Source organism: Euprymna scolopes, chromosome 1 (genome assembly GCF_053919585.1).
Source record: "Euprymna scolopes isolate OS-2025 chromosome 1, ASM5391958v1, whole genome shotgun sequence".
Lineage (NCBI taxonomy): Eukaryota > Metazoa > Mollusca > Cephalopoda > Sepiida > Sepiolidae > Euprymna > Euprymna scolopes.
This window is the reverse complement of record NC_136482.1, coordinates 97,841,686-97,864,498: the sequence shown is the minus strand read 5'-3', so window position 1 is coordinate 97,864,498 and position 22,813 is coordinate 97,841,686. Positions and strand designations below refer to the sequence as shown.

Below are 22,813 nucleotides of genomic sequence, written 5' to 3'. Positions count from 1 at the left end.
TGCCACTTGTTCACTGATTGCCTGAAGCCTACCAATCTAAACAACGTGCATTTTCTTGCTGGCATTGTATCTGCAGATGTGACACAGGAAATTTGAAAGCCTATTTATACTGAACACCATTTCCTTCATGGATGTGAATCAACGGTTCAAATTAAGACGAAGCTTCCTTTACCTGATCTAGCCTTTAATATATCGCATAGAGACCAGACTCTAGCTGTAGACCAAATTGTTAGAGAATGTCACTCTCCTCTCTTTTACGAATATGGAAATTTGACAGGATGCTTTTCGCATCCAGTGGAGGATGCTTGACTGAATGATTTGATCAAAAGTTGCTATGATCAGATAGGGCTACAAAACTGATTCAACCATCTGCAAATGTGGAGAGGAGAACCATACGATGCAACACTGTATTATCTCCCCTTTTCTACCCAACCAGTGCAGCTTGAAAGATCTTGCGATATTTAATAATAATAATAATGCAAAGAACTGTTAAAGAAGTGGGGAAACTATTGTATAAGCATATACTTCGAAGATCCACAAAAGAAAATGGATGAAATTTTTCTATGCGATGCAGCAATGAGAATATGGTGACATAGCTGAATTTATTAAAATGAGTTTCTACTTTTGAGGTGAGTAATTGAAGATGGGGTGAAGATGTTTCATTATTAAGCGACTGCCATGACCGGTTGTATCAAAATAGTAAATTAGTATAGTTAAAAAACGAATATTTTTTGAAACATGAATTATCTTGTTAATCAGCTTTTTTTTTTTCTTTTGCAGAATATCAACTAACTATTAGACCAAAAAAAAAGAATGTCATCACAAATGTTGTTAGCAAAACAGAATACATTGCAGAAAAACAGAAAGTCTCAACGCCTGTGAATGGGAAGAAGTTGATACCAAGTTTAGAAAGCATAAAATCGCGTTTGGAGGATCAATCAATTTCTCGGTCAGCCAGAAAAAAATTGAAAAAAAAATTTAAAGAATTACAAATCAAGAGGTGAGTTTTCTTTAAAAAGTTACATTTTTTATGATCTCTCGTGCTTTCTATCTATTTATTTATATAATTATTTTTTATAAATAAATATTATGTACAGAACTGTTTTATGTTTTACAAAAACTCTTCAGTGTGGCTTATATAACTACCACTGGTAGAAGTATTTGAACCCTGTGTACTCATGCATCTTCAACTGGGAACTTTTTAATGAGTTCTTAGATGCATTGATTTGATTTAAATAGATTATGAAAAGAAAGAATACAAACTTGTAAGACAATGTTGAGCTAATCAATAATTAGCTGACTATAATATGATCATCTTCAAGTCCAATATAGACAAGTTCTTGTTGAACCGACCCCGTTAATAGTCGAATTATACCCAATTTTCACCAACAGTCTTCACTATGCTGTGAACCAGTGGCCATCATACACTCATTAACCTTTATCCACAAGTGGTCTTTGGGCCTTGATAAGTAATGATCCACTAATAAAAACAAGAAATTATGTAGCTGCATAGTTTTAAAGAAATATGCTTGTTAATTCATGAACAAATTGGGGTTTGTCAAACTTTGAAACCAAATATATCACCTACAAAAGGTGTAGATAGAATTCTTTAGTTTCACTTTTATTTTTATTTATAATAGGATTTCAAGTTATAATTATTGCAATATCATTCAGCCATTAAATGATAAATTGAACCAAATTATTAAACTATAATTGTGTTGCAGTAGTGTTTTAATATCTCTATCTCTATTATTATATAAAAGGAACTTTGTTAGTTTTTTCCCTTTGGATTCGAAAATGGTTAGGCTGATTTTTGAAAGCTCATACAAAGGTACTTCATGTGCCTGGTAGGGTTCTTAGATAGGTTTTGTAGTTGAATGTCTTCATTAAGAATTGATAATTAAAATAATCCAATGAAAGAAGGAACAGGCGATTTCGACCAAAGTTAACACCTTACACAGCCTAACATCAGAACTGCATTTGAGAAGTTTTATTACCACACAAGCCAAAAGGTTTGACATATAAAACAATAGGTTCTTTGATATGACAAGGGCACGTTTGAAATGAATGTGTCTCTTTAGAGCACAATTGAAGTATGATACTTGACTTTTGCATTTTAAACTTTAATCAAAGCCATTATATATAAAAAAATATTTTTATAAATTCAACAGTAGGTTTTCTATAGTGCAACGTAGACTACAATGTATTGTGAACTAAGTCACTGTGAGAAGCATATGAGCTTTCTCTTGGTGCACCGCGATGGGTTCCCAACTAGTGCAGGCAATCAATCGATTTGATTGAAAAATGAGTGATTTCACAGATTTTGATGACAATAAAAATATGGGAGTATGAAACATTCGTCAATCATCATTCAATCCTGGGCAACATTGGGTCACCCTGCTAGTTTATCGATAAAATTAGACTTACAATATTTTAAAAACCTAAGGATTTTTTAAAGAATTTTAAAACCAAAAATAACTTCAGATTCAACAGTTTAAATGCTACAAATTTGTTTTAAATTTCACATAGTCACAAAATAATATTTTTTAACTATTAATAAAAGATTACGGTGGCTGATGTATTTCCAAAGAAGCTGAAATGTGTTCTGATGAATTTAATATTATAATTATTCAATTATAGATTATACACAAAAAAATGGTTACACAATTTTATTGATATAGGAATTAAAACTAAGATTTTCTGTCTTTACTTTTATCACTGCAGAAAATAATTTACTCTTAAATTAAAATTCCCACTTAAAATTAAAAAGAAAAACTTTGATGACCATAATGCAGAAAAAATAAGTCATCCATCTTGATTATTTTCAGTGAATTAACAGAACAGGAATCTTCATCAGAACCAGGGGAAAAAAAATGCAAACTTTTAAAAAATAAGATTGCAATGGGTTCATCTTTACAGAAAAAGAAGCTTGTCTTGACTAATGGAGATCACTCAAATGTTACGACCACCTCAACTAATGGTCATCAAGAATGTCAAGCTAGTAACATTACTAATGGCTTTAAAAGGACAAACCATACGATACATGTGTCTACCGAAGAGACGCAACCAAATGAAGATAACTTACAGCCTCCTCCTAAAAAGGTAATTATCTTGTTTTTTAATTTATTTTTTAAAATTTTTATTTATATACATTTCCATATGTAAAGAATATAATAACAGCCAAGGTTTCAACTTAAGAAAAAACAATTCGGTCAAAAACCTGGAAGTGTTGACGTAAGCTATGCATCATATTAATAATTGAGTACCAAATGTGCTCGATAATATGTAGAGTTTTTATTATTTGAATTATTTGGACTCTTCTTGAATGTTATTTCACATTTCAGCCGATGTAACCTCTGACCTTCTCATCAAACTGGAATCTTTTTGTCACACAAAGTCCTTCATTGAATCTACAGGGGTACCATGCTCTTGTTCTGTTGCACATGACCTGGTAAAAGTCTTGAGTAATTCACAATTGTATTCTTAGTATCGCCCACACTGAAATGTTGCAAAAATAACACAGAAGATGAGAACAATAGTCCAAATAATCCAAACAATACAAATTAATCCTCATCTAAAAAATCAGGAAACAATAGATGGAGTTGTCTTAGTTGCTATATGCATAAGAGTGCTCAATATTGGTAAATTTGTAGACAGTCAGCAATGCATGGTGAATGACAGTTATATATATTTATATATGTATGGAAGTTAAATATCAGCCTACAAAGGCAACAATGACTTTATGATTGGGTTCAAATCCTCCAATTTGCAGTAATTATCATTTTCTACAATGAAAATAAAATGCGACAATAATACTCCATACATGGGTGAATAGTAGTGGTACAGGATACTTTCAGGCATAAGTATCTTTCTAACATTGTAGAGAGAGCCCACCTTTCTTCACGGCAGCCTTGGCAATGCCCTCGAATCTGTTCCCTGTGAATGTTAAGCCAAAGAGTTTGAACAAAGTACTTTCAGGTAATGTATCTTTAGCGATAGCTATTGGAGGTTGAGAAGGTTTCTTGTAATTATTAAAGGAAATAAGCTTAGTCTTGGCAACATTGAACGTTACCATCCATTTTTGGCCTCATTCCACTATAGACTGGAGGTCTTCCTCCATTACCTTAGATATGTATTCATTCATTTTCCCCGTGTGCCTGTTATAGAGCGTGATGTCGTCAGCAAATATGACCATTTCAGAGATAATTTTATCAGGCAGGTTATTTATGAATATCAGGAATAATAAAGGTCCAAGGATCGACCCTTGAGGTACACCTATGTTTATATCATGTTTTGACGTGTGAGCATCGAGGACAACCTAGATTCTTTTACTTAAGAAGAATTTCATTAGGTTAAGTATTCGTCCAATAATACCATAAGAATGTGATTTTCATGAAAAAAAAACATCATGCCATACCCTGTCAAAAGCCTTAGGATATATCCAAGGCTACTGCTCTACCCTCTCCTGCCTCATCCAGCGTATGTTATATACGTTCAGAGATTACAGTTAGGATATCTGCAGTAGAACAGGCTTGCCTAAATCCAAATTTATGGTCAGACAGAAGTTTGGCAACTGTAAGGTGATGGACTAGAGCTTGATTAATTATAAACTCATATATTTTGGCAAAAAGGAGGGAGGAGGCTTATGGGGTGATCATTTAATTGGTCAGTACTTTCATCAGAATTCTTGTAAACTGGTACCACAAAAGCAGTTTTCCAACAGTCCGTGAAGCAAGATTTGTTAAGGCATTTCTTAAAAAGTTTGGAGAGAACTGGAGCAACCTCAGCGGGACATTTTTTTTAATGGTACAGCCGGGATGAGATCCACATGCTTTTGAGGTGTCTAGGTTTTTTATATGTACATGAGAAGTGATGATTTTCAGATCATTTAGTGTGGTTTCTGTCCACAAAGGAAAAATCAGGCAGGGAGTGGTTTGTTGGGTCCAAAGTAGAGTTTGAGGCAACCTGACGAGCAAGCATGTTAGCTTTCTTGGTTGCTGTACAAACAACCTCATGAGTGGGGAAATTGTTAGTTGCCCGTTATTTACTACACTGTTGTAGATTTTCCAGAAATCCCGAGTTCCTAATTTTTGTGCTTCAGTGCATGTTCTGGTGCTCTTGGTGTATTCTCTCTTAACTGTCGCTATTTCTTTCTTACAATTACTTCTAGCTTCTATAAACTTTTGTCTGTTTGACTTATGCCAGATAAATCTATGGTATGTGTTGCCTTTGAACAATGGCAGTTGCGCAAGTAGAAATAAATCATTGGGGAGAGTGGGATTTGCTATAGAACTTCCGTGTGGGAACATGTGCTTCAATTGTTGCTTTGAACCATTCAGTGGTTTCATTTGCACATTGTTCCGCAGGAAGAGAAAAGATATTTCTCAATGGGGCATCTCTAATGTGATCTCTGATGGCATCCAAGTCAGCCTTATTGAAGTACCTTATTGTTTTGAGCAATGGCTCTTCAACTTGGGGTTGAGAGTTAGATAGTATTGTACTTGTACCCCTCGTAGGGTCACGGATAGTATTGTACTTGTACCCCTTGTAGGGTCACGGATAGGTCTTCCGAAGACTATGAGAGCCGGAGATGCCTTAGTCTCCGGGTCGATTGAGTTCCGATAGATGAGCATGACGCGCTGGAACTTGTCTACATCAATAGACCCACTTGCAGATGTATTGTCCATCAGCATGCGCTTGACAGTCTTTACACCTATATTGCCCAGAAAGAGCAAGGCAAAGCGACCAGGGCAGCCGTTGGGGATTCCATCAACACCATAAGCGCTGTAAGCCATGCCACTAGCAAACCCCGCCATGCTCAGTCTTCTCCCGGCAGCGAGGCAGGCAGGTGCTGGGCTTGTGGGGGATCATGGCATGGGAAGAATAACGACCGGAACTCCAGAGCTAAACTCTGCATTGCCTGGTCTAACACATGCAACAGGTGCTTAGTAAAAGGCCACTTTCCCGCTAACTGCAGCAAATGCACCAGTTGTGGTACTTGGGGTCACAGAGATAAGAACTCACGGTGGTGCCCCCAAAATCCCAACACCAAAGTGAAGCCAAGAGCCAGCAGAGGCACGTTTCAGATCCAGGACGAAGCCGGATTCCTGTATGACCAGCTATGTGCCACCCAAAATAAAACAGCAGCCGAGCACTATGTCTATGACGGTAAATGGGTCGCAAGACCCTCTAAACCACACCCTATGATAACCGTCAGACTCACACCGCTACCGACAGATCATGACGAACTAGGCTATCCCCTTAAATCATCGAATCCTACCTCAATTGACATCCCCATGGTGGCAGATTCAGGCTGCCAGAGCCCTATGATCCCGCTTCGGTCTGCCTTGGCCATGGGCATCAGCAAGGATGACATGACACCTGTTCAGTTGAACATGCATGGTGCTATCAAAGAAAACCTTGGGGTTGAAGGTGGGATCTTTGTTGAAGTTTCAACCACCGATACAACTGGTGCACTGAGGACCACTAAACAGCAAGTGTTTATATTGAGGAAGATCGGTAAAGCCTTCTGATGCAGGGAAGCTCTTATAGCTCTGGGAGCCCTACCCCCTGACTTCCCCATTGTGCCTGCCAGATGGGCGGGAGATATGCTTGCTGCCATGGAAGGCGAGGAAGTAAAGCAGTGTTCATGCCCTGAGCGTGTAGATTCACTGCCTCCAATCCCTACGGCACTTCCGGATGGGATATCAGGCACAGAGGAGAATGTGCCTGCCCTGAAGCAGTGGCTGTTAGACTATTACGCCTCTACAGCCTTTAATACATGTGAGCACCAGCCACTGCCAATGATGAAATGTGTTCCGCTGGAGCTTCACGTTAACCCTAACGCCAAGCCAGTCGCCATCCACAAGCCAGCTTTGGTGCCTCTACACTGGCAGGAGAAGGTGTTCCAGGATCTGGAGCGCGACGTCAGCATTGGTGTTTTGGAGAGAGTCAACCCTAATACGCCAGTTACCTGGTGCTCCCGCATGGTGGTAACAGCCAAAGCTGATGGCTCCCCCAGGAGGACAGTGGACTTGCAGCCACAGAACCGCCACTCCGTTAGACAAACCCATCATGTGGAAAGCCCTTTTCACCTCGCCGACCGGGTCCCACAGTACAAGAAGAAAACTGTCACGGATGCCTGGAACGGGTACCACTCTGCCCCGATCAGAGAGGGAGACCGCCACATCACCACCTTCATAACACCATGGGGTCAATATCGCTACAGAGTGGCACCGCAGGGATTCCTGGCCAGCGGGGACGCCTACAATCACCGCTTTGACTCCATCATCGCAAACGTGAAGAACAAGGTTAAGTGTGCGGTTGACACCTGCATGTGGTCCGACTCAATTGAGGAAGCATTCCTCCAGGCCTGTGAGTGGCTAGACCTGTGCGCCAGAAATGGAATCACACTAAACCCAAAAAAGTTCCAGTTTGCGCAAGATACGGTTACTTTTGCTGGCCTCGACATTACTCCCACCAATGTCACACCGTCAGAAAAGTTCCTAGATTCCATCCGGCACTTTCCCAAACCTATGGACATCACTGGTGCCAGGGCCTGGTTTGGATTGGTCAACCAAGTAGCGTATGCATTCTCCATGGCCAAGCGGATGCAACCCTTCCGTCATCTGCTGAAGCCATCAAATAAGTTCCAGTGGACAACAGAACTCGATGATATCTTCGAAGAATCCAAAACCAAGATTGTTGAAGAGATCAAGGAAGGAGTCCGCCTCTTTCAACCATCCCGCCCTACCTGTCTTATCACTGATTGGTCTGTCACTGGCATCGGGTACTTGATGATGCAAAAGTACTGCGGCTGCACCGGTAGAACTCCACTATGCTGTAAGGAAGGGTGGAAGCTCTGCTTAGTAGGAAGCAGATTCACACATGCTGCAGAGTCACGTTATGCACCCATCGAGGGAGAGGCCCTTGCAGTTGTCCATGCCCTGCATCAAACTCGTTATTACACGCAGGGATGTCAGGATCTGACGGTGGTTACCGACCACAAGCCACTGGTTGAGCTCCTCAATGACCGTTCCCTCACTGAGATTAACAATCGCCGCCTGCTCAACCTAAAAGAGAAGACTCTTGCCTATAGGTTCAAGATCATCCACATTTCTAGAAAACGTAACCTTGGTGCTGACGCGGCATCACGCTACCCACCCTGTAGCACCCCAATCACTAACTACAAACCAGAAGAGCCAGTGGATATCGGAGAAGATGCCTCCACTTTAGCATTAATGTCCAGCACACTGTACGCCGTAACTAATGTTGTCACATGGACCATGCTGCAGGAAGCTACATCCTCTGACCCGGACCTCCAGGAGCTACAGCAGTTCATCTGTGAAGGCTTTCCATCAGACTGCAGACAGATGAAAGCCGCATTGCGCCCTTACCATCGCATCTCTAGTAGCTTGTACAACAAAGACGGTGTGGTATTGACAGGCAACCGTGTCATCGTTCCTACAGCACTGCGCTCACAGATTCTGGAGGCTTTGCATGCAGCCCACCAAGGAGTCAGTGTCATGTGCGCCCGGGCAACAGACTCCGTCTATTGGTTAAACATCAGCACTGACATCCAGCGCATCAGGGACCAGTGCGCTAGCTGCCATAGGATTGCAAAGTCGAATGCCATGCAGCCACCATCTGATTTGGTGCCCCCCGAGTATCCTTTCCAGAAGATCGCCTGCGACTATTTTGCACACAACAATCACGATTACGTAGTAGCCATTGACAGGTACTCCAATTGGCCAATGGCGTTTAGAGCAGAAAATGGTGCAGATGGTCTTGTCAGGCGCCTCAGGGAAGTGTTTGTGACTTTTGGAGTACCTGAAGAGTTAACCTCAGATGGAGGGCCCCAGTTCACAGCTGGAAAGATGCAGGAATTCCTTCGCTCATGTGGTGTACACCACCGTCTTACCTAAGTCGCCAACCCTCACGCCAACTGCAGAGCTGAGATAGGTGTAAAGACTGTCAAGCGCATGCTGATGGACAATACATCTGCAAGTGTAGACAAGTTGTAGACAAGTTCCAGCGCGCCATGCTCATCTATTGGAACTCAATCGACCCGGAGACTAAGGCATCTCCAGCTCTCATAGTCTTCGGAAGACCTATCCGTGACCCTATCCCCATCCCCATGGGTTGGTACTGCCCTCATCCGACATGGACAGAGACCCTTATCAACAGAGAAAAGGCTCTTGAAAAGCGACACTCCCGAGAGCATGAGAAATGGAGGGAACACACTCGATCCTTGCTTCCTCTTTGTATCGGGGATCATGTCTATTTACAGAACCTGATAGGCAATCATCCAAAGCACTGGGAAAGGACAGGCACCATCGTAGAGGTCAGGCAGTTCCACCAATATGTCGTGAAGATAGATGGCTCTGGGAGACTAACTCTGCGAAACCGCCAGCATCTTCATAAGTTCACTCCCTTTAAAGCAGCCTCACATGAAGATATCATTGAGTCCCTCAGCCCCATCATCAGGGATGCGGTCATCTACTCAAACGGATTAGGAAAACCTACCATTAATGTTCCAGCAAGGAACCCTGAATCAGCATCAGGTGAGGAAGATAAGTGCCTTGGCGCGCCCGCAAGCCCTGGCCCATCGCTTGAGAGAGCCGTAGACACAGCCACACCGACAGCTGGAGACCCTGCACATACAGCAGAGTCAACACATATTGGTCTTCCCATGCAGAATGTAGACGCCACGCATACGGCCTCTCCACAGCTTCATATACCTGCCATACACACAACCCCCAAGAAGCCTCCCATGGCTTTACGCTGACTGGCATCGCACAATGCCCCCGGTATCGCTGAGACTCAACCAGGCAACAGGTCGCGCAGCCGGCGCTCCTAGCACTAATAAAATTCACTGATACCTGTACAGTGTAAATAGTTGAAACAGATTTTCTTCAGAATTTTTTGTCATGCCCGCAAAAAACTCGCTGTGGGTGAGGGAGATAGATAGTATTGTACTTGTACCCCTCATATTAATTACTCACACCCCTTTCTATTGTTCCAGAGTGTAACCAGCAGCGCATTCTTTTCCACGTCATTTTCCCAAATTTCATATGAACTTGGGGGGAGCGGGATATCTGTTGGACCAAATGAAGCTGCGGTCATCTTGTAAATATTCTACATAATAATACATATATTGGAATGGGACATACCATTTTGTTAAAGCTTAAGTGGAATCTAGTCATCAGTTAACATCAGAAATTTGGTCGTCGCTACTCATGTTGTGGAAAAGAAAGCAGCGCATTCTTAGGAGCCAGAAGGAATTGGTAACCCGAAGATCGTCGAGTCCCTCCTCTCAAGACTATTAGACCTACTGCTCAGTAGAGGCCTGCACCTTCACTTGCCTACTAGTTCCTTTCCCCTGTCTGCTCATAGGAAGGTGTGTCTACTCATCTAAGAGTTTAGAGTGATGTCTAACATTATCACAGCATGATTAGCATTCCTGAGTAGACAATGAGCATTTGTTACACAATCCTCAGGAACTGTTGTCAGAAATAGGTTCAGAAGTGAGGTTTGCTGGTCCTGACTATCTCGGAGATGGGTCGGGAACGTTTCTGTCTATATCAAAGAATGGGATGTAGAAATGGGCATGGAATATGTGCCTATATTAGGGATAACTTTCCATGTGGGAGGGACATCTCCAGGGAAGATCCTAACTTACCCTATATGTGTTTCCGGGTTGCTTTAGCTCACACTACGGCATTTATATTTACTCTCTATCGCCCCCATAACAGCGGAGTTACTATCTTTCAAACCATATCTGAGAAAATTGACCAAGTCCTATCTGCTTATCCTTCAGCTAACATTCACGTATGTGGTGACTTCAATGTTCACAACGTCGAATGGTTGACCCACTCTAACAAGACCGATGATGAGGGGAGGTTCTGTCATGATTTCTCCATTGCCTATGACCTCACTCAGATTGTTCAGGAACCCACTCGTGTGCCCGACAATGACGGCCAGTATGCGAGCCTACTAGACCTTTTTCTCACAACTTGCCCTGAACTATGTTCAGTTTCTGTTCTGTCGCCTCTTGGATCTTCCAACCACTCTGTTGTATCAATTAAGATAAAAATGAAATGTAATAAGTCCCCAGACGTACCTCTCCATCGTACAGTATATCGATACACTAAGGCTGACTGGGATAGCTTCCGTACATTTATATCTGATCTACCTCTGCATTCCATGTTTAAAAAGGATGTGTCCTCTATAGTATTAGACCTGACGGAATGGTTAATTGTAGGTATTGACCATTTCATACCCTCAAAAAAGTTTCAACAAAAACCTAACAGCCAGCCATGGTTCTCTCCAGAATGTGCTGCTGCCATTGCGCACAGAAATCACTTTTTCCACTGTTTCCAACGTAATAGATGTATGAAAACTAAAGCCGCTTTCAGGACTTCCAGCAACCATTGTAAGAAAGTAATAAAGAATGCAAGAGAGTTGTATGCTCAATCTGTTAAGTCCAAAGTAGCTGAGCAGCGGCTTGGTTCCCACCAGTTTTGGCAAATAGCAAACAGAATCCTGAACAGAAGCGTGTGCTCCATCCCAACTATTATCAATGGACCTGAGGTAATCTCGTCAGCATCAGACAAAGCCAAACTCTTTGTCAAGAACTTTGCAGATAATTCTACCCTTTGCGATCAAGGCCGCCAACCCCCAATATTTCCTCCTGTATCAGAAAATACGCTATGTGATATACGTATATCTGTACGTGATGTTGCCAAGCTAATCAAAAACCTTGATTCCAGTAAAGCAACTGGCCCTGACGGTATTCCAATTATAGTACTCAAAAAACTTCAACCTGAACTAGCGCTCATTCTTACAAAACTGTTTAAACGTTGTCTTAAGGAGAATAGTTTTCCATCTCCCTGGAAAATTTCATCAGTATGCCCTGTATTTAAGAATTCAGGTGATCACTCATCCCCCTCTCAGTACAGGCCAATAAGTCTCCTGTGCGTCATGAGTAAGTTGCTGGAATCTGTGTTAAATACAGAAGTAATCAACCATCTCAACAAAAATAACCTTCTTAGTGACACTCAATATGGTTTCCGTTCTGCTAGATCTACAGCAGATGTGCTTACAGTTATATCTCATAGGATTAGCAAATCTATCGACGGAGGCAACCTTTCTAGGGTAATTGCTCTTGACATATCTAAGGCCTTTGATAGGGTATGGCGTAAAGGTTTACTTCATAAGATCTCTAGCTATGGTATTGCTGGAAATGTCTTCTCAATTATTAAATCATTTCTTTCTGATAGGTTCATAAGAGTAGTAGTTGAGGGGCAAAAATCAGAAGCTCACAGTATTAATGCCGGTGTCCCTCAGGGATCCATCCTGGGCCCAACTCTTTTCCTGATCTATATTAATGATCTTCCAAATCACATCCTTACATCATTTGTAGACATCTATGCTGACAACACTACCATTTATGGTAGCACATCTAAGACAGTAAACGACCAAGTTCTCTCCAATTCTCTCTCCTCTGATCTTGAGCACGTAGTACAATGGGGAAAGGAGTGGCTGGTTACTTTTAATGCATCTAAAACCAAGCTTCTCTCTTTACATCATCAACATTCTGATCCACATCTTGCATCAATTGAAATGAATGGCTCTCGTCTTCAGGAGGCCTCAAGTTTTGACAAACTTCTTGGCTTGACCATTACTCCTGATCTTAAATGGAACACGTACATCAAATCTGTTGCCAAGGCTGCTGGAAAAATGGTGGGATCTTTCTATCGATCCGGTAGATATCTCACTGCTGATGCTATTCTCTATCTATATAAGAGCCAGGTACGTCCAAGGATGGAATACTGTTGCCACATCTGGGCAGGAGCTGCTAGAAAGGACTTGGCCGGCCTTGATAGAGTTCAAAATAGACTTCGTAGCCTTGTAGGAGATGTCCTTTTCTCTTCCTTGCAACCTCTATCTCACAGAAGAGATGTTGCGAGTTTGTCTCTGATGTATCGTTATTTTCATGGAAAGTGTTCGACTGAGCTTCAATCTATGGTCCCCCCTCGCCAAACTTTCACAAGAAACACTCGTCTAGCTGTAAACACTATCAATAATTCTCCCCACTCTTTATCTGTGCCTAAACCTAAACGTAGATTCTATGAACAAAGCTTTTTTCTTAGAACTGCACGCCTGTGGAATTGTCTTCCGTTTTCCTGCTTTCTGGCTGACTACAATATGGTTGTGTTCAAGTCTAACGTAAATAAGTTCTTGATGAGCCGTTCCATATAAGTTATCAAATTTACCAAATTTTCATTACTAATGATTACTATATTGTCCAATTTCTACTGTACACTCTTTAACCCTTATCCTTGAGTGGCCTCTTGGCCTTGATAATGTGGTGATGCCTATGTAAAAAAAAAAAAAAAAATGATGCTACCAGCTGTGTCTGTGTAGTTAGAGAAGCGAAGCCAATTATTGTGGTGGGCATTAAAGTCACCAAATACATGTATTTGGATGCTAGTGTCAATGGAGAGTGCTACATCTATGCTGTCAGAGACATGATTTATTAGAGTAAAGTCCTGGGTCGAGGGAGAGCGATAAAGAAAATATAAGTAGCTAACACTACGTTGTAAAGTTAGTTTAAACCATATGAAGGCCTGGTTGTCTGATTCTAGTTTAGTTTGATTCCCTAGTCATGAAGATCATGTTACGAATAAAGACTCCAAGTCCATGAATGTGTGTCAGAGTTCTTATGACAAAGTGGAAGATAACCAGACGTTAAAGATGTTAGAGGGAATGGAGGAGTGCAAGTTAGTTTTACTTAGTGCTAAGATATCCGGAGTGTTTGCTAGGAGAAATGATTTTACATCATCTAAGTTAGTTTTAAGTCCACAGATATTTGTAAATGCGAGTCTCAACGGAGGAGGTAAATCGTTGTTCGAGTGTCTGTCTGATTTGATCTTTATTTTGGATTGAGCTGTCATTTCATTTTATTTCGTAGTTTCAGTTTAGGGTGAGAGGTGCTAAACAAAATGGATGTGCATATCCACCATCATGCAACACAAATAGACCATCAAGTCCTCATCGACAGGAATGTGACATCAAGAATTATTACCAGAAATGAGTGCAAGGTCCCTTTCCATGTGTGACATGGCACTACAAACATCCCAATATTATACAACTGATGATAGAATAGCCGCTCTAAGCACTACCAAAGAGTTAGGGCTCCTGTACTGTCAGTCGGAATTCAGCAGCCAGACAAACTATCAAACCGGTATCCTCAAACCTGGCAGACATGGCCCAGTCTACTCATGTTAACATACATGGTAAACAAGCACCCACAAGATGCCCAGGTTTAGGGGAAGGGAATGAGGCGGATGTAGGGGTGGCATTCATTGCCTTAGTCAGGAAACAAGGCTAAGCACTAGGCGTCTCTAATGAGTCCCTATAATCGCACCTCTGCTCTTGGCTAATAGGCAAAGAAGGAGTATGGAAGCTGGAAATAGGTAGAGTCTATCTACTCCTTAAACAGTTTAGGTTTGCAAACTGGTGATTTGATCGAGTTACTAGCCCTAGGGAGGTTATTGACCAGGACTGAGGAAGCCTCCATTTCCCATTTGGTGTCAAGACATATGAGGTCAGTGGCACAGGTTTAACATTGGAGTTTTCCTTCTCCTAGATGGATGACCTAATCAGATCTACAGGTTTATCAGCACCTAGGTTATCCCAATGGCTGGTTTCAAAGCCTGGTATTTCTACACCTCGGCATTGGTATTTAGGATTAATCGAGTTAGTATCAAAGATAATTAGTATCTGCTTTGAAGTTACACATCTCAAAATAGGATTAAGATTGGAAGATGTGGATTATTCACATGTTTTGAGTGGAAACACGGGTGGGGGTATGCATGAGTATGGGGTGTAGATTTGAGGTTAATTTAGTGTTCAACGAGGATTCCATATGGTTTGTGGATTAATAAATGCATTGAAAAAATTATAGTATAAAGAGTTAGCGTATGATTCGAAATAAGCTTCAGGTGTTAGTTTTCATGCAAAGATAATCATCAGTACTTTGGCCTATCTATGTAGCAATACACATGAAAAAATTGAAATGGCTTAAAATATTTCAATAATGGCATACGCAGAAAGAGCTTGATGAGATAAGAAAGAATCTTTTTAAATGTTAAAAATCCGATTAAAATTAAGGAAGTTATGTCTATTTTTGTGCCTTGCATGTTTGGATATTTTTCCCTTTTTAAGACCATATGCGTTTCGTCACATTTTTTTACACTACTTTTTCAGTGAAAATGTTATATCTTTGTTAAAACAAAAGATTAAACAATGAAATTTGCTATATAAGTGTATTTATGTGCAAGGAATCAGAATATGCTACTGAAAATCTCCATAAATCAATGGTTTCCAAATAATCTGCAGTAAATGTGCATAAATATGCTGCTACTCTTTCAAAATGCCATGTATCCATTAAAAGAAAAGAAGTTAGAACTCAAAGTTGAATTGTAAATGCATTTTATGAACAAAAAATTGGAATCTAAATCTAGGACTGTTTGAAAATGTATATGAAAATGAATATATTGCAATATTGTTTTTGGTATTATTGTGGATTAATATCTTCTGTTACCCTTCTCCATTTGACCACCTCTCCAAAATATGTGGTTCTACCTTTATAGACAATTACGTTTGAACACTTCGAAAAACTTGTATTGTACTGATATTGAAGTCCCAGCTTGGTATCATGGGAGTCATCCCTTTTGTTAATCTTACTTTCAGATCCATTACTATCGTGAATAAAAAGTTAAAGTAAACATCAATAAATCATGAAATTGGGTTTAAGATCTGCATTACTTGCTGACATGTGTTAGACAGCTTTTAGAAATTGACTTTGAAGATAACAAGAATTAGAAGGATAAATCTTTTTATCACACTCAATTCAGCATTAAATAACCCAAAAATGGTTGATATGCTGTAAAACAAAGTCATTTTTTTTTTTAATAGTATTATTGAATTTTGAACTGTTTTATCTATTTTTTTCATTGAACTGACTAAATCTTTTGAAACCTTAAAATAATTGGTGTAAAATCATAAAAGATATGCATCAAGTAGAAAATGTTATTTTTTTAAAAATTATTTTGATTTTACATTCGGATTATTTGGATTCTTCAATCTGCTATTATTTTCACAATGTCTCTATTGATGTAACCTATCTTCTTCAGGTGTATCTTTTCAAACTCAAGAATCTGCATGGAATTCCAAACGGAACCGTTTAATCCATGGGAATAACATGCTCTTGTTCCATCAGTCGTGATGTGGTAGGAGTCTTAAGTAATTGGCAATTGTATTTTTTGAGTGTCACCCACACTGAGGATTGAACACAGAAGGTTAGAGGTTACATCGACTGAAACGTGAAAATAACAGTGAAAATGAGAACAGTAGTCTAAAGAATCCAAATATACGTTAAGATTTTTGTTCTTTAAACACACTGGTTAAGTTTGAATAAAATAAAATACATATTATATACGTTTGAAGCCAAAACAATGCATTATTATAAAATAAACAGACATTTATTTTGTTTGAAATTTATATTGAAATTCATAAATATATTTCGAAGGAAACCTTCATCTTCAATGTCTTTTTTCCTTTTTTTTTTTTGCCATGTTGTTGTTGGAGCAGAGAATCAAAAAGTAGAATCCCGTTTCTTGTTTTTACAGTAGTTTTTTAAATCTCGGAACGGTGGGTTTGGTCACGCGGAATTCACGTTAAGATTTTTGTTCCTTAGAAGCGCTGGTTGAGTTTGAATAAAATAAAATATGTATTATATGATTTTGAAGTCGCATGAATTCCATGTGACCAAACGTAATGTGTTGTTTTGGTTTCAAATGTATATAATACATATTTTATTTTATTGAATCCAAATATGATTATTTTGATTTGTTTTAATTTTTGAGATGGAAAATTATATTTATTAAAACTTGTGTCTTTTAATATTTTTGTTTGATAATCACAACCAGTTATGCAAATCTGTTTTATAAGAAAACAATCTGTGTCTGGTTGTCTGGAAAGTTTGTGCTGAATTTTAAAGGAAATCAAAAATCAAAGAAATATGTCATTAAATATTTGTCATATTTGGACTGGTGAATTCCTGTTCCATTTGAAAGTTCTTGATAAATTGGAGAAACGTATCTGCAATTTAATTGGCCCTAGTCTACCTTCTTCTCTGCAACCTCTCTCACAGATGTGATGTTGCTAGTCTTTTCTATAAATACTATTATGGTATGTGTTCTTCAGAATTGTCTGATCTATTCACTGTTTCTTTTGTTCTAGCTTGTTTGACTTGTTGGTTTAGTGGTCTCCATCAATTCACTGTTTTTTATACCTCAATGTATTACAGCTTGCTATTCAAGTAATTTCTTGTGAAACTCTCTTCTTGCTTACTGTTTCCCTCCCTACTTTTAACCTTGGTCGTTTCAAGACTAAGGTTAATAGGCATCTCCTGTCTTTTGTAATAATCATCTTTTGTTTTTGTTAGCTTCTTACATTAAGTGGTTTCATGCATTGTCTGGTGTGATGTCCATAAAAAAAAATTTAATCAACAAAATATTTTTTGCACAATCTTTCTCTATATTGAAAATTTAATTTTCTTAAAATTGCATTGATTTCATGGCGAAGAACTTGCAATGTATTTTTTTAATGTCATCTAAAAAAATTGAAGTTTTTGTTGCTATTGAGATTATTCTGCAAAAATCTGAATAAATGGTAATTTGAAGAAGCCATGTCTAGTTAATAAGAGAATTGAGTAATAGCTGCCTGTCAAGTAGCAACAGTTTTTGTTTGGTTGCCAAAGAAACATGTAGTCTGGTGTTATGAATCATGAACACTTCTTTAAATTGCTGTCTTAATTCATCTGATGTGTGCAGAGTTTTTCATAATTAATTATCTGGTTATTTGGCAGAAGCTTATAGTATAAAATTCCTTTCCACTCCCACTAGACACAAATCATAATTTAGTGTCGAGATCTGCTTGCTAAAGATGGCTTGTTTCGCTAATCCCAGGATCGTTTTTCACATTATCGTAAACGATCCATTTCTCATCACCTGTAACAATATAGTGCATTTTCTCTCTGTTTATAAAGCAAAACAACAGCTGGAAATGCAATCCAAAAGATTTTTTGAACCCAAATTATGTGGCACCCAAACACTTTTTTTTTGCTGTTTGCGAGACATTTTTTTTTTTTTTTTTTTTTTTTTTTTGCTTTTATAGAGATAGAAAAGTATCATGTACCTAAAATGGATTTGCAATCTTCCATTTTCAAATATCACAAGAATGAAGATTATCTTTAACTTTTTCCCTTGATAGATAGCTTTCTAGTCAGAAATGAGTCATTTGACATGTTCTGATGTGTTGAAACATAAATTAAAAGTTAGCACAAACTTTTCTAGAAAATATGTTGTAGCTTGTGTCTATCATAATTTGTTTTTGTTTGTTTTTTTTTTGTCTTTTCAGTCAAAGTTGGCTTTAAAAATAGACAAACTCAGTAAACTGTTAAAAAAAAAGCAGAAAAAAAGAAGCAAGCAGAAAAATATAAAAAAGGACAATAGACCAGACAATATGGTTAGTAGAACTCTTTTTTTTTTCTTCTTTTTTTTAACTAATGATTCATCACTTATGAAGGATAAAAGACACTTGAAGATCAGGGTTAATGGGTGATAGTCAGCTACTGTACTTCCTAACTTCCGGTGTGGCTGCTACTAGAAGCAAATCAGTTCCTTTGCTTTTTTTCTCTCATGCCTATATCTACCCTGTGCACATTCTCTTTATTTTTTTTTTTATTACGTTTTTCCAATCATTCTGTTTTTATTTAATAATTATTGAAAAGTTTTTTCAGGTCTTATTTTAATCAAGACTTATTGAAATTAGTTTTATTTATTTATTTTTTTCAAGTATTATTGAAAACATTTTTTAAAATCTTTTAAAACTATTTTGGAAATATTATGTATTAAATTCATTTTTTACGATGTTTGAAGTTTTGTTAATTTCATTTCAATAATTTTATTTTTATACTTTCATAAACATATTTATTACATTAATTCAAATAAAAACTTATTTTGAAAATTAAAATAAAATTATTTTATAAAAATACTTTTATCTTATTTAATTTAAACATATTTTTTATAAAATTTCAAATAAAATAAAAACTTATTTTTTAATTTTGTTATTGAAAGTGCAAATAAAGACTAATTGTTATTTTCATCTGTATAATTTAAATTTTTATTGTATATTTTTCAATAATATCCTTTTCTTATATTTTATTTCAATAAATCACTTCACAATAGAAATAATGAAGAATAAGTGAAGGAACTGATTTGTCACTGCTTCTGGTAGCAGACATGCCGGATGTTAAGAAGTATGGTAGCTGACTATAGCTGGTTAATGAGGTAGATAGATTGACAGTTGATTGATAAGATTTGAGCAAATTGAAATTCTCCAAATGCCATCCACTAAAAAAAACAAAAAAAAACAAAAACACACACACACACACACACACACACACACACACACACACACAGCCAGCCAATCTAAAAAGCAGTCATTTTTCTTACTTTTTTTTTGTTTTTATTTGATGAGTACCCACTTATCAAGGTTAAAATCCATTTGAGGATAAGGGTTAATATAATGTTGGTATATAAAATGGAGATTAAACCAAATATGATGATTATATGGTTAGATTATCATTTAAATGATGACTATTATAAGAGGATCGAAAATGATGCATGAGCAAAATTTGATAACTTATGAGGAAAGTTTATGACAAGTATTTGACATTTGATTTGAAGATGACCATGTTGTCTGCAGACAAGCAGTTCTGTGATATGCTCTACAGGTACAAAGTTTTCAGAGAAAAATTTTTGTTTGATGTTAGGCACACAGAGGAAAAAGGAAAGATCTTTTCAGTTGTGGTAAAAAGATGAGTTCTTGCTATGAATGTCTTACAGGTTATCTAGGTCACCATTTGATAAATATGAAGTTTCAACAATGTGATCATTTTTATTAGGAGGGAGACATGAAGTAGCTCAAAAAGTTTTATGATTATAAACATATTGGTATTAAAATCAATCAAGTGTTACATATGAAATGGAGAAAAAAGTTAATTTGTAGACATGCTAGAATATTTCCAATATGGCTGCTCTCTAAAACTAGTTGATACTAGTTCATATAAAAATTGGAAATGTGATTTAAATTTATTTAAATGCCAATATGTTCAGTATGTCAATCTTTAAAAAGAAAATGCAATATTTGAGCTACTGTATATCGTTTTTCCCATAAACGCATGTCGAAGGGGGGGGGGTTAAGGTTTTTCATTAATTTGTATATTTTATTAGATATTTTTTTAGATGACAAATTGTTATATGCATCTTTTAAATTTAAGTTAGCTTGTTTGATTTTTTTTCATGTTGGATGTAAATAGCAAGGCATTTGACAAATATTTTATTCTGACAATTGATTTCTTGCAGCATGTTCTTTACAATAAAAAGCATAACTCTCTTGAGATTCTTTCTTAAAATAATTCTTCTAGCAAGGAAAATGGAATGGAGACAATTTTAAATAAGGACTTAAAGCCCAAATGGAAAAATAATTCATATTTTCAACTTAATGGTAAAAATATAAGTTATCTCCCTTAGATTTTGTTTGGTGCGACCAGAAGCTGTCTGAAGATACTGGCTTCCTGACATAAAATGCATCAACTATTGATATTATTGTTTTCTTTGTCCTTTCCAAAACTCAATCATGTTCTGCAAAGTCAAAAACAACAATTTCCCTTTACAAAACAGCCAAACCAAATCCCATAAATAAATATTTGAGATATAAAGAACTTAAAGCATAAAATATTTCTAAAACTATTGGATTTTGTATTAAATAACCAAAAATGCTAGAAAACAAAACAACCAAATTCTTTAGATTTTCAGCTTTTTTTCTTTCTGCTTCTTTGTGATTTACACATTGTTTTATTTATTATTTTCAATTTAAAAATTTAAACTAAAATCACATCAATTAATCCCAAGTTACATCATGTAGGTACCGCTACTTAGGTATAGAATAAAATTGTCAGACAATATGTCATCTGTCTCTTCATATTCAAGCATAACATTTTTTTTAATGTGCTATAAATTTAAACATTTTATTCTATTAATGTAATGATCAAACAATTCCATTAATAATTAAGGTCCTGGATATGACCTTAAACTATATCCAGTGGTGAGGCCCCAGCTTGTGGGCTTTGGGGAGTGTGGAGCCACCCTTTAATTACCATTGCTTCCAGGTCCACTCTGACCCGGAGTGGTAGTACCTGTTAGGGTCCCAACTATGGGTTAAATAGAAACCGACTTGAAAACAACAAATATATTCTATTAAAAAACTTTTTCTTCAAAATCACTGGATTTGGCATTAAATAACCTAAAAAATGTTGATATGCCATAAAACAAAAACAACCAACCAACCATTAATAATTAAATTAATTTCATAAAATTCTGATAAAAGAATTAAAAAACAGGAAAAGAACCAGCATGTTCCATGTCTATTTCAGCATTAAAAGAAGAAAAAAACAAAAACTTGAAAGTATTTATGAAGTTTATATTTCAACATTGAAGATTTTCATCGATATTAGAACTGTTTTTTTTTTTTATGGTAAATATTTTCTTACAAGAAATTAAGAGAAAAGACAAATTGAAGTTTCAATGAGTGAAACAAAGCATTGAAGCAAAGAGATATGGGCAACACCAGGCAAATACAGTTCGCTTATATTCAATCTGTGGACTTCATTTCAGTTTTATCTTGTAATTTAGAACGGTTTTCAGGAAGATCAAGATGTCACTTTTTGTAAGGAGGAATAAATTTGAATTTCAGTCACATGGCACGGAAAAAGATAATTTAACTGTTAAATCATACAAAAGATCAAACTTAAATTGAAGATGCAGAATTAAAATTCTAACAAACTTCTGGAGAATCTTTTGGCCAGTTTCCTGGCTTGTAATCTTAAAGTTACTCTGTACTCTAGAGGAAGACCTCCAATGTGTAGTTGAATGAGGACAAAAATGGATGGTCACATTCAATACTGCCAAGATTAAGCTTGTTTCCTTCAATAATTATAAGAAACCTTTTCAACCACCAATAGCTAAAGGTAAATTACCTAAAAGTACTTCATTCAAACTCTTCAGCTTAACATTCAGAGGGAACAGGAGTTGGAACAGATTCATTGAAGGCATTGCCAAGGGATGCTGCAAAGATAGGTGGACTCTCTCTACCATGCTAGAAAGTTATTTATGCCTGAAAGTATCCTGTACTCTCCTATTCACCTATGTATGGAGTATTGTTGTCGCATTTGGGCTGGTGCATCTGCTACTAGTCTCTCACTCCTAGACAGGATTCAAAAGAGAGTCGCCAACCTAATAGGTTCCGAACTATTATCTAAGCTTCAACCTATGTCCCATAGACAAAATGTTGCATCCCTCTACCTGTTTTACAAATATTTTAATGGTGGATGCTCCGAACTACAAGCCCTTGTACCTCCTCGATGTAAATATCCCTGACAAACCTGACAAGCAATAAAGTCCCACCCATACACAGTATAGATCCCTTCTACTGTAATAGTTTCTTCCCCATAACTGCTAAACTCTAGAATTCCCTTCCGGGATCCTGCTTCCCCAACTGTACTGACATGCAGAAGTTCAAGTGTAATGTGAACAGACATCTTGCTGCTCAACTCCCTACATAGTATTCCTGCAACTTATGTTCCTGATAGTAGCCCTATACATCAAAGTGGCACTGTGCC

General features: G+C 37.5%; 2 protein-coding genes across 6 annotated transcripts in view; one reads left to right on the top strand and one right to left on the bottom strand.

The window, feature by feature from the left end:
* LOC145255900 (mitochondrial S-adenosylmethionine carrier protein-like) overlaps positions 1 to 22,813 on the bottom strand; it is a 238,204-nt gene that overhangs the window by 55,241 nt on the left and 160,150 nt on the right. The window lies entirely within an intron of this gene.
* The window catches only part of LOC145256282 (uncharacterized), a 99,954-nt gene that overhangs the window by 13,337 nt on the left and 63,804 nt on the right, over positions 1 to 22,813 (top strand). For both annotated transcript variants that reach the window (XM_080115010.1, XM_080115099.1), the window contains exons 3-5: positions 781 to 1,000; positions 2,829 to 3,102; positions 18,490 to 18,597. In XM_080115010.1, the coding sequence (XP_079971136.1) occupies positions 781 to 1,000; positions 2,829 to 3,102; positions 18,490 to 18,597 (602 nt within the window). The remainder of the gene's footprint in view (positions 1 to 780; positions 1,001 to 2,828; positions 3,103 to 18,489; positions 18,598 to 22,813) is intronic.